Source organism: Rhinopithecus bieti, unplaced genomic scaffold (genome assembly GCF_001698545.2).
Source record: "Rhinopithecus bieti isolate Rb0 unplaced genomic scaffold, ASM169854v2 scaffold_28055, whole genome shotgun sequence".
Taxonomy (NCBI): Eukaryota; Metazoa; Chordata; class Mammalia; order Primates; family Cercopithecidae; genus Rhinopithecus; species Rhinopithecus bieti.
In genome coordinates, this window is record NW_016812914.1 from 209,570 (window position 1) to 221,746 (window position 12,177).

Here is a 12,177-nt window from a genome sequence, read left to right on the forward strand (position 1 = left end):
CACAATACTGAGTGGGGCTGTCGGGACCACCTGAGGTTTCCTAAGAAAGTTAGCAATTGCGGGCCGGGCGTGGTGGCTCACGCCTGTAATCCCAGCACTTTGGGAGGCCAAGGTGGCGGAATCACGAAGTCAAGAGTTCGAGACCAGCCTGGCCAAAATGGTGAAACCCCGTGTCTACTAAAAATACAAAAAATTATCTGGGTGTGGTGGCGAGCGCCAATAATCCCAGCTACTCAGGAGGCTGAGGCGGGAGAATCTCTTGAACCCAGGAGTCGGAGGTTGCAGTGAGCCGAGATCACGCCACTGCACTCCAGCCTGGGCAACAGAACGAGACTCTGTCTCAACAACAACAAAAAGGTGAGCAATCGCTTAATTATAGGAGAAAGTGCAGTGGCCATGTAGCAAAACAGCCAAACCTGGTGTCAACAATGCACTGTTTCTCTTTCCACCTATAGCTTTGCATCTATCCCATGTTTTTTTTTTTTTTTTTTTTTTTGAGACGGAGTCTCGCTCTGTCGCCCAGGCTGGAGTGCAGTGGCCAGTGGCCAGGTCTCAGCTCACTGCAAGCTCCGCCTCCCGGGTTTACGCCATTCTCTCGCCTCAGCCTCCCAAGTAGCTGGGACTACAGGCGCCCGCCACCTCGCCCGGCTAATTTTTTTGTATTTTTTTTTTTAGTAGAGACGGGGTTTCACCGTGTTAGCCAGGATGGTCTCGATCTCCTGACCTCGTGATCCGCCCGTCTCGGCCTCCCAAAGTGCTGGGATTACAGGCTTGAGCCACCGCGCCCAGCCCCATGTTTTTACTCCTGTAGAACACTGATTAAGAAAGAATTTGGCAGGGTAAAATTATTTCTCAGTTAATGAATTTAATGAAGGTTATAGAAAGAATGTGCTCCCAACACAAGGATCTGCACCAAATCAGCCTCACTCTTAGGACCTGGCATGCTTCCTACAGCCCCGAACCTGTAGAGGTAACAGCAGAGAAGGAGAAAAGACTGCACAAAAGTCTCAGGAATCTCCCAGGTAAGGAGCATAGTGCGCGATGAACCAGAATCAAATACCCGCCACTGCCCAGGCCATACATGCTCCAAGGGACAGGTGTCGCTGAGGTGACCTACCCTTTTCCTCTTTGGAAAGCCTTTTTGTATCCGAGTCATCTTCGGGAGAACTAGAGACAAAGGACAATGTCACTCCGCAAGGAAGAAGCATGGAGGAAACAAACTCAAAACCATGAAGCTCGCGCTGAGGCTGCATACCTACCCGAAACTTAGCTCTGAAAAATGACACCCCGACAAACTTGTATTGCAAATCTGACCTAACCATAAGATTTCAGACCCACAGGAGTTAATTAATTCTGCTGGACTAAAGGTAATTAGGAAGAATTAAAGAACACAACCATGATAGGTTGAGAAAAGAAAAAAATTATGTAATCAGTGTAAAATATCAGTGTAAATACACAAAGAGAAACAAAACATTCTTTAGAACAAAACTACAATTCGTCAGTCTGGCTGCCATTGCAGAAAAAAACAGCTTATGTTGTCCATTAAATGACAATGAAGGAGATAGCGTCTGGTCTAAAACTGAGAAAAAACAAACCTCATTTTCTGATCACCCCTCACTGGTTGAGGCTCTTTAGGAGCCGGAGGGACTTCATACAAGCTCAAAATCAACTTCCCTCCCGTCTCTTTGCTATCTCTGGCTTCTGGCTTGGCTTCCTGGGTGCTTCCGCGAGCTCTCGCTAGAGGCCTCCGCGAGCTGGAGGCCGCACTATCTGCTCAAACTGCCGCTCTAGCCTACAGCTCACAGTCCGTCCTCATCGCATCGCCTGGCTGCTCCGCGGGCTCCTTTTCACTCCGCTAACAGGCTGTCTGCCTTGCTCGACTGAGCGGTGCTGTTGACTAGCGCCAAATCTAAGTCACCCGTCTCCGGATGGGCCAGCTGTCAAAAATAGGTCCTCTTCCAGCAGCAAGCTTCTGTCTGCCCACGCTACTTGTGTCCTGTGCAAATGGCTGGATAACAGCTCGGAACCTTCTTTACTGGGCTCAGATTTACAAGTTCCCCCAAAATGCGAGTATTCCATTTTCTACGGATTACAGAATAGAAGGCACAAGGTTTAATTACCAGGAAATAAAGCATACAAATGTGGAACTGGCACGCTGCCACACTAAACACAGGACTGCTTCTACACAGAAAGATTGGAAAACCCGCGGACACAAAGTTATCTGTTTACACTACCTGCGCGGACCGCCTCTAGTAAGCCTCTACGCTACACGGAAGAGAAAAGCATCCCAGAGGATTTAACCCCAAAACCTTCTGGCTGATTCTTGACAGTCTTCATTCTGTCGTCGTTTAGATATGACTCTTCCAAATTTAGCTTCCAAAGTCCAAGTTGCTTAACTGAATGTATCACCATTCACTGAACAGCTCAATTTCCAAATTTCTTTGAATTTCTTTTAACAGAACAGTCCAACATGAAAACCAGAATCTCTTCCATCCGTGCTCTGAGATATTTGCAGTCCAGAAAGTGAACAGTGTTTGGAATTCTCATGAAGACACTCTTTCCTCTTCTGGAATCCAGTTATGTCTCAAATTTGTTTTAAAATGTATCTCCCTACCACTGCCTGAGCTGCCTCAATTAAAAACCACAAAGTTAAGCTACTGCCCAATATCACAAGATCTGTTTTGTGGGTGTAGAGGTATTAGCCCTCAAGAGAGGCATCCGGAACTCTTTCTATGTATGCTTCAATGCTGTTGACATTCAAAAAGGCATGAGATACTTTCATCTCGCCAATACATTTTGTAAAATGAGAAGTGAGCCACTTTCACAGATCTGGTGATATGGCTGGGTTTCCAATCTCTATGATCCTGGTAGGTTTTGGATTGTAAACCTTTAGAACAATGTATACTATAGGAAGGCAACTTTTAAAAAATCAAAGAATTCAAATTAGAGAAGGTGGAAAACTAGAATGGTTCCAAACCCCGCTGCTAAGTTTTCATTTAACAGTACCTGGCTCCAGGGATGGCTCTTCAATTTCCTGCAAGAAAAAACATAAATAAGACTGTGCCAGATGAATGACACCTACAGTTTATTCAAATGAAAACCCAGAATAACTACAGAGGGAATTAAAAAATGCACGGAAGGAGACTCACAAATGCAAGAGGTGGAGAACCTGCTTGTTCTAGGAACGGCTCCACTTCACTCTGCCCACCCTCCATTCATTCTCCAGGGGCCTGGGACTGGTCTCACTTCACGGTGAGGCACTCATCACAAGTGTGCCTGACCCTCTAGATTGAACTCTCAAATTCAAGGAGAGTAGTGTTTTCATTTTTCTACTGTTAGCATCTAGAGGAATGCATGGCACATTAACAGTCACTTTTTCACTCAATGAAGCTGTGGTAACTTTCTGATATTCAAAAGACTGAGAGAATATGGGCCCAGGTGGTATGACTCCTGCTCTTACTTGGCATGGTGGTGCCAGCGTGAACACCTCTGTAAATACCCTTCCTCCTTCATCTCCTCTTCCAATCAATGTCCCCACCAGGCCAGCTCTAGAAGTCATTCAGACTCTTCCCAGGAAGCCCTGCCCACTCAGGCTGGTGCTATCCTTGCCTATTGTGGCATCTGGCTGTACTACCCCCATTCCATCTCTCTGCATCTTGTGTCCACAGTAAGCACATGTCCCTCTGTGGCTTTCAGCCTTCAGCCAATGAATTCCTATGCCACCTCCCTCCCTGACAGGTCCAGTCCTCCCCTGCCCCATCCAGCCAAGTCATCCACATCCCTCAGTATCCAGCTCAGTGGCATCTCCTTTCAGGAAGGCTTTCCCTATTTCCCTCTAACCCAACTCCAGCTATGCCCACTAAGCAAAGGAGTTTTTCCCACATGATGTGATCCCCCAGCCTTTATGTTTCCTGTGCACACAAGGTACACTCCTCTGGAATTCCAGTTAACACTGATGAGCACTGATTAGGTTCCAGGCACAAATATAAGCACCTTACATACACACAGACTCGTCATCGGTCACAGGAGGTCGCTCCTAATGGCAGCACCCTTCTTTTTACAGAGTAATAGACTGTGACCAGACAGACTAACTTGCCCAAGGACACACAGCAGGTGGGAAGCAGAGACAGACTCTGAGCAAAGGCCATATGAGTGTAAGTCTGCACTATTAACCATCAGGCCAGGCCCTACGAGCATGGGGAACATCCTTCCTTCTCATTCATCTGCATAATGCTGGTAGTTAATGCCACACGTGACACATCACAGGGGCTTCACATATACTCAATAAATAGGTGTGACTGAATTAGAACTTCCCCTGGGAACTGCCCTGCCATTCCAGGATGCTCTATGAAACTGTACACTTTCCTCATGGTTTCACGTATTTTTAATCAGTTTTTTCCCCCATGTACCCTACCCCATGCTGGGAATTCAGACCATACGACTGAAGCAAATGATCAATGTTGGCAGAATAATTCTTTCTCATTTTCTCTAAAGAGAGCAAATATATTCCTATTTGTTTAGGAGAGTTGTAGGTTTCCCATTTTAACATGGGAGACTGTGACCAAGAAAGACCCACGGGAAAAAGTGACAAGATCTGGCTCCTCCTCTCCTTTCTGAGTCGGGAATGGCTATGTCAATTCGCAGGTGAAGAGACAGCAGCTCTAAAAGCGAACTGGGTTTCACCACATTTTCTTGAGATTTGCGCCCTCCTCAAGGCTGGAGCTCTGGCTTTCCAGTATCTCCCTTGCCCTTGCTTGGCAGAAGCAAATGGAGATCTTTTCCAAAAGGTGATTTCTAATTACAATAGCATAGAAGACATTTAAAAAGAAGAAGGGGGAAAAAAGGCCAGGCAAAAGCTGGCTCAATCTTCATTTCTCCACAAAAAGTTCTCCTAAGAATTAGCTACCTAAGTAAGTGTGTTCTAACAACTTATATCTATGTAGGCTGGGGAAAAAAAAAAACTCAAGACCCACAAATATAAAAATCATACTTAGAAATTCTCAACTCATCTGTTCTCATCTAAGATTTAATATTTACATAGATGCTATTGAAACAGGTAGGATGATACAGTCATTAAAAGAAATCTGGGCAATTTCAGAAAAAAAAACTTCCCAAAGACAAGACCAGAACCCCTGAGACTCCACCTTCCCCAGCAGGGCTCTGTCAACCCTCAATCCCCATCTGGGCCCTATTCATCTTTCCCAGGCAGCCATTCCCTCTTGCTGTCTCATCAAATTGTCTTTCTGCAGGGGATGCCACCCAGAGTAGATGAGACAGGCTGCCTTTCCCCTCCAGCAATGAAATTAACAAGAATGCCACAAAACATGTCTTTTATCACTGCTGGTAAGCCACAGCGCTTGGAGGCCACTTGTCCGTCGAAGCCGAGTTAAGTCCCTGGCAATGCGTACATTATATTTGGAGAAAAGCAGAAAGCAAACACCCGCTAACAATCCTAGCAAAGGAAACAACCTTTGTGGTGGTGATTAGCCAGAATTGGCGTATGGTGTCTGAAATGGTTTCCAGAAATTGTGGTCTGACCTTTCATTCTAAAATTACTGAGACATACAACAGTTTACCTGTAATATAGTGAAGTCAGATGATGAAGTATCTAAATTGTTTATAGTTTCTTTGTCCTCTATCTGTAAAATAAATGGAGAAAATACAGTTCATCACACCAGCAATAACGTAACATAATGATACATCTGTACAATGAAAAGTGAACAGCTATGAAAATAATTTACAACAAAATTTTAAACCCAGGGCAGAAATCAAAACACCATTATAGTATAATTGCAGCTAAACTGAAAGAAACGTTGTATGTAAATGTCCACCTGCACACAGACTATGAAATCTAATAATAATAATGGTATCTGTGTAGGTTTTAAAGAGGAAAACCAAAGAAAAAAGTCTAAATCAAGCAGAAAAGAGATGAAAATGAGTGCATACTCTCTCTAAGTGGATCTGAGCACAGGGTGAGAGCTGCTCTTCCAGGAGCAATGGCTAGAGTCCTGCTGAAGTAGAGCCTTCAGCCACCGCTGATCCCCCAACCTGGATGCTGATGATGCGGGGCCTGCTGCCCCTGGGGTAGGTACCTCCCTCAATGGAACAGTATCTCCCAGCATGAGGGTGGGGATAGGAGCTCGGGACTGGCAATCTCCTATGCCCTACTTGCAGGGGAAGAATAGCTTTTACTCTAAGAAGTAGGCTCTGCCCAATAAGGCAAAGGATTCCCCAAACAAAGAAAGGGGGTTCAGGTAATTTGTGACTGAAACCAATTTTGGCCATCTGCTCTAAAGCCGTGAAGTTTGAGATATACTTAGGGGGGGGACTTTTTCAGATATTTTATAATCAGCATGTATTTTTATTTCACTAGGAAAGACATACACATGATCAAAAGACTCAAAAGGTACAAAAGCCCATTCACGGAAAACCACTCTCCACTACTCCTTTCTTCCTGCCATGCAGCTGTCATCACATATGCTACACAAGTGTTTAAGCGCCAAAGACCATCTCCCCTCTGACATCTGCAAGAGGGCCAGCACATCATTCGGAACCCTCCCCAAGCGTCACTTCTCTTTTGGAGATCTTTGAGTTCACACAGATGTGCTTAGTTCATTTTGATGGTTACACAGCAGTAAGAACTCTATTTGTGGTGGTACATTTCATAATTAACTATACGGTGCTTTTTAGACACTAGGCATTGCACTAGGCCAGGGAAACAGTTTGTTGGAGCTGCATAGTAAATTCTTCAGGAATTACAGAACAGATAAGTCAGGACTCTCTGACACTAAAGCACAAAAGCAGCCATAGACAACAGTATCAATAGGTGTGGTTGTGTTCTCAGAAACCTTCATTTACACAATGAGACCCTGTCTTGAAAAAAAGCAAAACAAAGCAAAAACAAAACCCAAAAGAAAAACAAAACAAAACAAAAAAACCCCAAGTGACAGCCAACTTGACGACTTCTGCTTTAAGTGTATGATAAACATCCATCCATTGAATCTTCCGAAAACCTCTTGCAAGGGAGGAGCAGAGGTTAAGGAGTTTGTCCAGGGAAACACGGAAATTGATCCATCTCCAAAAATCTACCTCATCTGAACTGTTTTTTTTTTTTTTTTTAAACAGTTTCACTCTGCCACCCAGGCTGGAATACAGTGGCACAACCCTGGCTCACTTCAACCTCCTCCTCCCTGGTTCAAATGATTCTCCTGCCTCAGCCTCCTGAGTAGCTGGGATTACAGGCATGAGCCACCGTGCCCAGCCAAGCCACAGCACCTGGCCTCAACTCTTAAAACTATACTGCTTCCAGGCATTTAGGATGTTTCCAGCTTTTGTTACAGAATGTATTATTTTCTACTTAGGAGGGAAAAAAACAGCCTTAAGATGCAGCCATTTAGGAAGGGTAAGTAACTCCTGCTGCTGTGCAAGTGTTTCTGCTACTCCTTTTTAGAAGCTGGTGAATGGGACTCACCAAAAATTGCACACCCTATTTGTATCAGAATAACTCTCAGCCACTTCTGAGACTCAAATCCTCCATTTAAATATGACAATCTGCTACCTCTAAGGATACTCGGAATCAGTTCCAAGAGGAAATGCAGAAGTGGATTGACTGGCATACAACAAGGCTTCCGTCCCCCAAGACTGCTTGAGAAGTGCTCACTGTGGAAGACCTGAGGACTAGGACAGGAACAGGGCCCCCCACCAGTCAACACAGAAAGGGCCCCACAGAGACGCTCCATGGCTTCTCATATGCATCACCTTTTCTGTCTGACAAATATTAATCATCAGGTAAATGAAATTAGTATCAAATAATGGCACCAAGACAATGTCGTACGTGAGTTAAGTACATGGCCTCTGGAATTAGCCTGATCTTAGTTCTTATTCTGTTACGAGCTGTGTGTCATCTGGAGATTTTTTAGTCCTTGCCTTCCCAATTTTCTCAACTGAAAATGGGGACAACAGTAACTCATGTTGCTATTAGAAGAATTAAAGGGTACAAGGTGGGCTTGGTGGCTCACACCTATAATCTCAGCACTTTGGGAGTCTGAGGCATGCGGATCACCTGAGGTCAAGAGTTCAAGACCAGCCTGGCCAACATGGTGAAAACAGTCTCTACTAAAAACACAAGAAAATTAGTCCGGCTAGGTGATGGGCGCCTATAATCCCAGCTACTCACTCGGGAGGTGAATCACTTGAACCCAGGGAGCAGAAGTTGCAGTGAGCAGAGATCACGCCACTGTACTCCAGCCTGGGCAACAAGAGCAAAACTCTGTCAAAAAAAAAAAAAAAAAAAAAAAGAAAGAGAAAAAGAGAGAAAGAGAAAGAAAGAGCATAATGCCAATGCCTGGCAGGTAGTAGTCAGGAAATACTGCCCACTATAATCTTACTATCCATCTGATATGTTTTTAACAAGAAAAAAACTTAGGTTTAAAAACAATATCAAGGTTAATATTAGAGGTTAACTCTTAAGATAGGTATCAATTGGTGGTTGTTCTTTTTTTTTTTTTTTTTTTTAAAGCAAGAAATAGGCTTCTGTCAGACTCTGCCACCCAGGCTGGAGTTCAACTGCACAATCATAGCTTAGTACAGCCTTGAACCCCTGGGCTGCTCCTTCTGCCTCAGTTTTCTGGGTCACTGGATTACAGGAGTGCATCAAGGCACCCAGCTCAACAACTGCTTCTTAACAGGAAAACACCAACTTCTAACCTCTTCCTATTTCAGTGTTTTCAAGGTACTTAGGCCATAACACCACAGATCAAGTCCTGCAACAGGAAGGGTATGAATGGTTGTCCTCAAAACGTCTCATACTGTATGCCGCAAATGGATGGCAAGTACGTGTGTATGTTATAAGACATCACTTTTCAACAAAACAAATTGGTTCAGAATCATCTGAACCAACTGACCCTTATTCTACTGAACTGGCATTATAGAACAACTTACTTCCCAATATGAAACGGATCATCTCTTTTTAATTGTGGAACTGATACATTCAGGGCACATTCTAGAGACACTGCCGGTTACCTACAGCATGTTCCTGAAGCTGCTCCGGAAGCTCTTTCATTTCCCCCTCGACTAGCTCTCTACTATCCGACAGGGACTCCTGGAGGTTATCAGCATCATCGTCTTCGACACAATCTGCAACGCTTCCATTATCAATTTCTGCTTCATCCAATACACTGATATCCATGATGTCGATGTCCTGCAAGTTCTCCAGACTGGTCTCAACATCCTCCTGTGACACAACCAGACCGAACCATCATGTGACTGCCACTGGTCCATCTACCACGCTACTCACTCGCAAGGCTGCACATACCTGTCCATCCCCAGAGTTTTCCTCCAGCCCGTTATCTTCCACACCCTCTTCTTCTGGTTTGCGCCCTGAAGACAGAATCATTTACAGCATGAGATCAAATGATACGCACTTTACAGAAGCAACAATGACCTGAGCACTGCACGAGTGGTCACTTTATAAACATCTGAGACACCTCGCTACTTAGGGACACTTCCTAATCCAGGAATGAGACCATTCTGGACAGGACAGCCCTGCCCCACGCCCAAGCAGAAGAGGTTCTGTTCTTGTCTGAGCTGTGGAAGTGTAGAAAACAGGTTCCTAGTAAGGTTGAACAGGATCAGACCTGTCCCTCAGCTCTGCCCTTCTTCCCATCTCAAGTGTCCGTTTGAGGGAAAAAGCATTTGTTGCGAGTGTGCTGCCTTTTAGTTAAGGAACATGTTTTCCCACAGAAACTGCGCACGCCCGAGTATGCACATTTTTAATGCTTAAAAAGAAAAAAGAAGGGCCAGGTGCGATGGCTCACACCTGTAATCCCAGCACTTTGGGAAGCCGTGGCGGGCAGATCACCTGAGGTCAGGAGTTCGAGACAAGTCTGGAAAACATGGTGAAACCCCACCTCTACGAAAAATACAAAAAATTAGCTGGACATGGTGGCAAGCGCCTATAATCTCAGCTACTTATGAGGCGGGGGTTGCAGTGAGCCAAGACTGTGTCATCGCACTCCAGCCTGGGCAACAAGAGCTAAACTCCGTCTCAAAAAAAAAAAAATAGAGAAAAACAAAAAACCCACATACTATCAAGATACTCCAGAGGGGCTGGGAGCAGCAGCTCATGTCTAATTCCAGCACTTTGGGAGGCTGAGATAGGTGGATCACTTGAGGTCAGGAGCTTGAGACCAACCTGGCCAACATGACGAAACCCCATCTCAACTAAAAATACAAAAAACTAGCTGGTTGTGGTGGCGGACGCCAGTAATCACAGCTACTTGGGAGGCGGAGGCAGGAGAATCACTTGAACTCTGGAGGTTTAGGTTGCAGTGAGCCGAGATCACGCCACTGCACTCCAGCCTGGGTGACAGAGCAAGACTCTGTCTTAAACAAAACAAAACAAAAACAAACAAAAAAACTGCAGAGGAAGGTTTTTTTAACTTATACATTTCCATCAACAGTGAATTAAAAAGTGCCAATCTCCTGTGCCTGTAGTCCCAGCTACTCGGGAGGCTGAGGCAGGAGAATTGCTTGAACCCCGGAGGCGGAGGCTGCAGTAAGCCGAGATCACGCCATTGCACTCCAGCCTGGGCAACAGGGCGAGACTCTGTCTCAAAAGAAAAAAAAAAAAAAAGAAATGCCAATCTTTCTTGAATCTGTTACAAATTTGCCGTTTTTCTTCATCTTTGCCAATATGCTAGGTAAGAAAAGGAATACTGTTTTAACACAAATTTATCTCCTGACTACTCAGATTGCTTTGAGTCATTTGCTTTTTGTTGTTGATCACCTGTACTTTTCTAAACATTTCTGATTTACACCCCCCACCCCACTATTTAAAAACTTCAGCTCTGGCCGGGCGCGGTGATTCACGCCTGTAATCCCAGAACTTTGGGAGGCCAAGGTGGGCAGATCACGAGGTCAGGAATTCAAGACCAGTCTGACCAACATGGTGAAACCCTGTTTTACAAAAAAATACAAAATTAGCCAGGCCTGGTGGTGCACACCTGTAATCCCAGCCACTTGGGAGGCTGAGGTAATTTCTTGAACCGGGAGGTGGAAGTTGCAGTGAGCTGAGATCACACCAATGCACTCCAGCAGGAATAACAGAGCGAGGCTCCCTCTTAAAAAAAACTTCGGCTCTATCCCCCATCATTTGAAGTTTATATATCATATGTACAAAACATATTTTCCCAGTTCTTTACCAGTCTTTTACTTTTGTTTACAGGTTTTGAGTACACTTCACTGTTTTTTGTTTTTTTGGGGGGGATGGAGTCTAGCTCTGTCATCCAGGCTGGAGTGCAGTGGTGAGATTTCAGCTCACTCCAACCTCTGCCTCCTGGGTTCAAGCAATTCTCCTGCCTCAGCCTCCTGAGTAGCTGGGATTACAGGCACCTGCCACCACACCCAGTTAATTTTTGTATTTTTAGTAGAGAAGGGGTTTCGCCATGTTGGCCAGGCTGGTCTCAAACTCCTGACCTCAGGTGATCCACCGGCCAGTCTCCCAAAGTGCTGGGATTACCCTCGTGAGCCACTGCACACGGCCCATTTCACTCTTAAGTGGCCAAAGTTTTAAAAATGTAAATAGTTTGGCTGGGCGTGGTGGCTCACGCCTGTAATCCCAGCACTTTGGGAGGCTGAGGCAGGTGGATCATGAGGGCAGGAGATAGAGACCATCCTGGCTAACATGGTGAAACCCCGTCTCTACTAAAATTCCACACACACACAAAAAAAAAAGCCAGACGCGGTGGCGGGCACCTGTAGTCCTACTCCGGAGGCTGAGGCAGAAGAATGGCGCGAACCTGGGAGGCGGAGCTTGCAGTGAGCCGAGATTGCACCACTGCACTCCAGCCTGGGCGACAGAGCAAGACTCTGTCTAAAATGGGGGGAAAAAAATGGTTGCCAGGCGCGGTGGCTCAAGCCTGTAATCCCAGCACTTTGGGAGGCCGAGACGGGCGGATCACGAGGTCAGGAGATCGAGACTATCCTGGCTAACATGGTGAAACCCCGTCTCTACTAAAAAATACAAAAAACTAGCCGGGCGCCTGTAGTCCCAGCTACTTGGGAGGCTGAGACAGAAGAATAGCATGAACCTGGGACGCGGAGCTTGCAATGAGCTGAGATCCAGCCCCTGCACTCCAGCCCAGGCGAAAGAGCGAGACTCTGTCTCAAAAAAAAAAA

At 45.5% G+C, this 12,177-nt stretch overlaps 1 protein-coding gene across 1 annotated transcript in view; it reads right to left on the reverse strand.

Moving 5' to 3' along the window:
- The window catches only part of SAFB (scaffold attachment factor B), a 46,881-nt gene that overhangs the window by 18,626 nt on the left and 16,078 nt on the right, over nucleotides 1–12,177 (reverse strand). Inside the window, 9 exon segments of the mRNA XM_017847182.1 lie at nucleotides 1,118–1,167; nucleotides 1,596–1,853; nucleotides 1,855–1,934; nucleotides 1,937–2,013; nucleotides 2,016–2,082; nucleotides 3,002–3,034; nucleotides 5,577–5,639; nucleotides 9,026–9,232; nucleotides 9,314–9,378. Of these exon segments, the coding sequence (XP_017702671.1) occupies nucleotides 1,118–1,167; nucleotides 1,596–1,853; nucleotides 1,855–1,934; nucleotides 1,937–2,013; nucleotides 2,016–2,082; nucleotides 3,002–3,034; nucleotides 5,577–5,639; nucleotides 9,026–9,232; nucleotides 9,314–9,378 (900 nt within the window).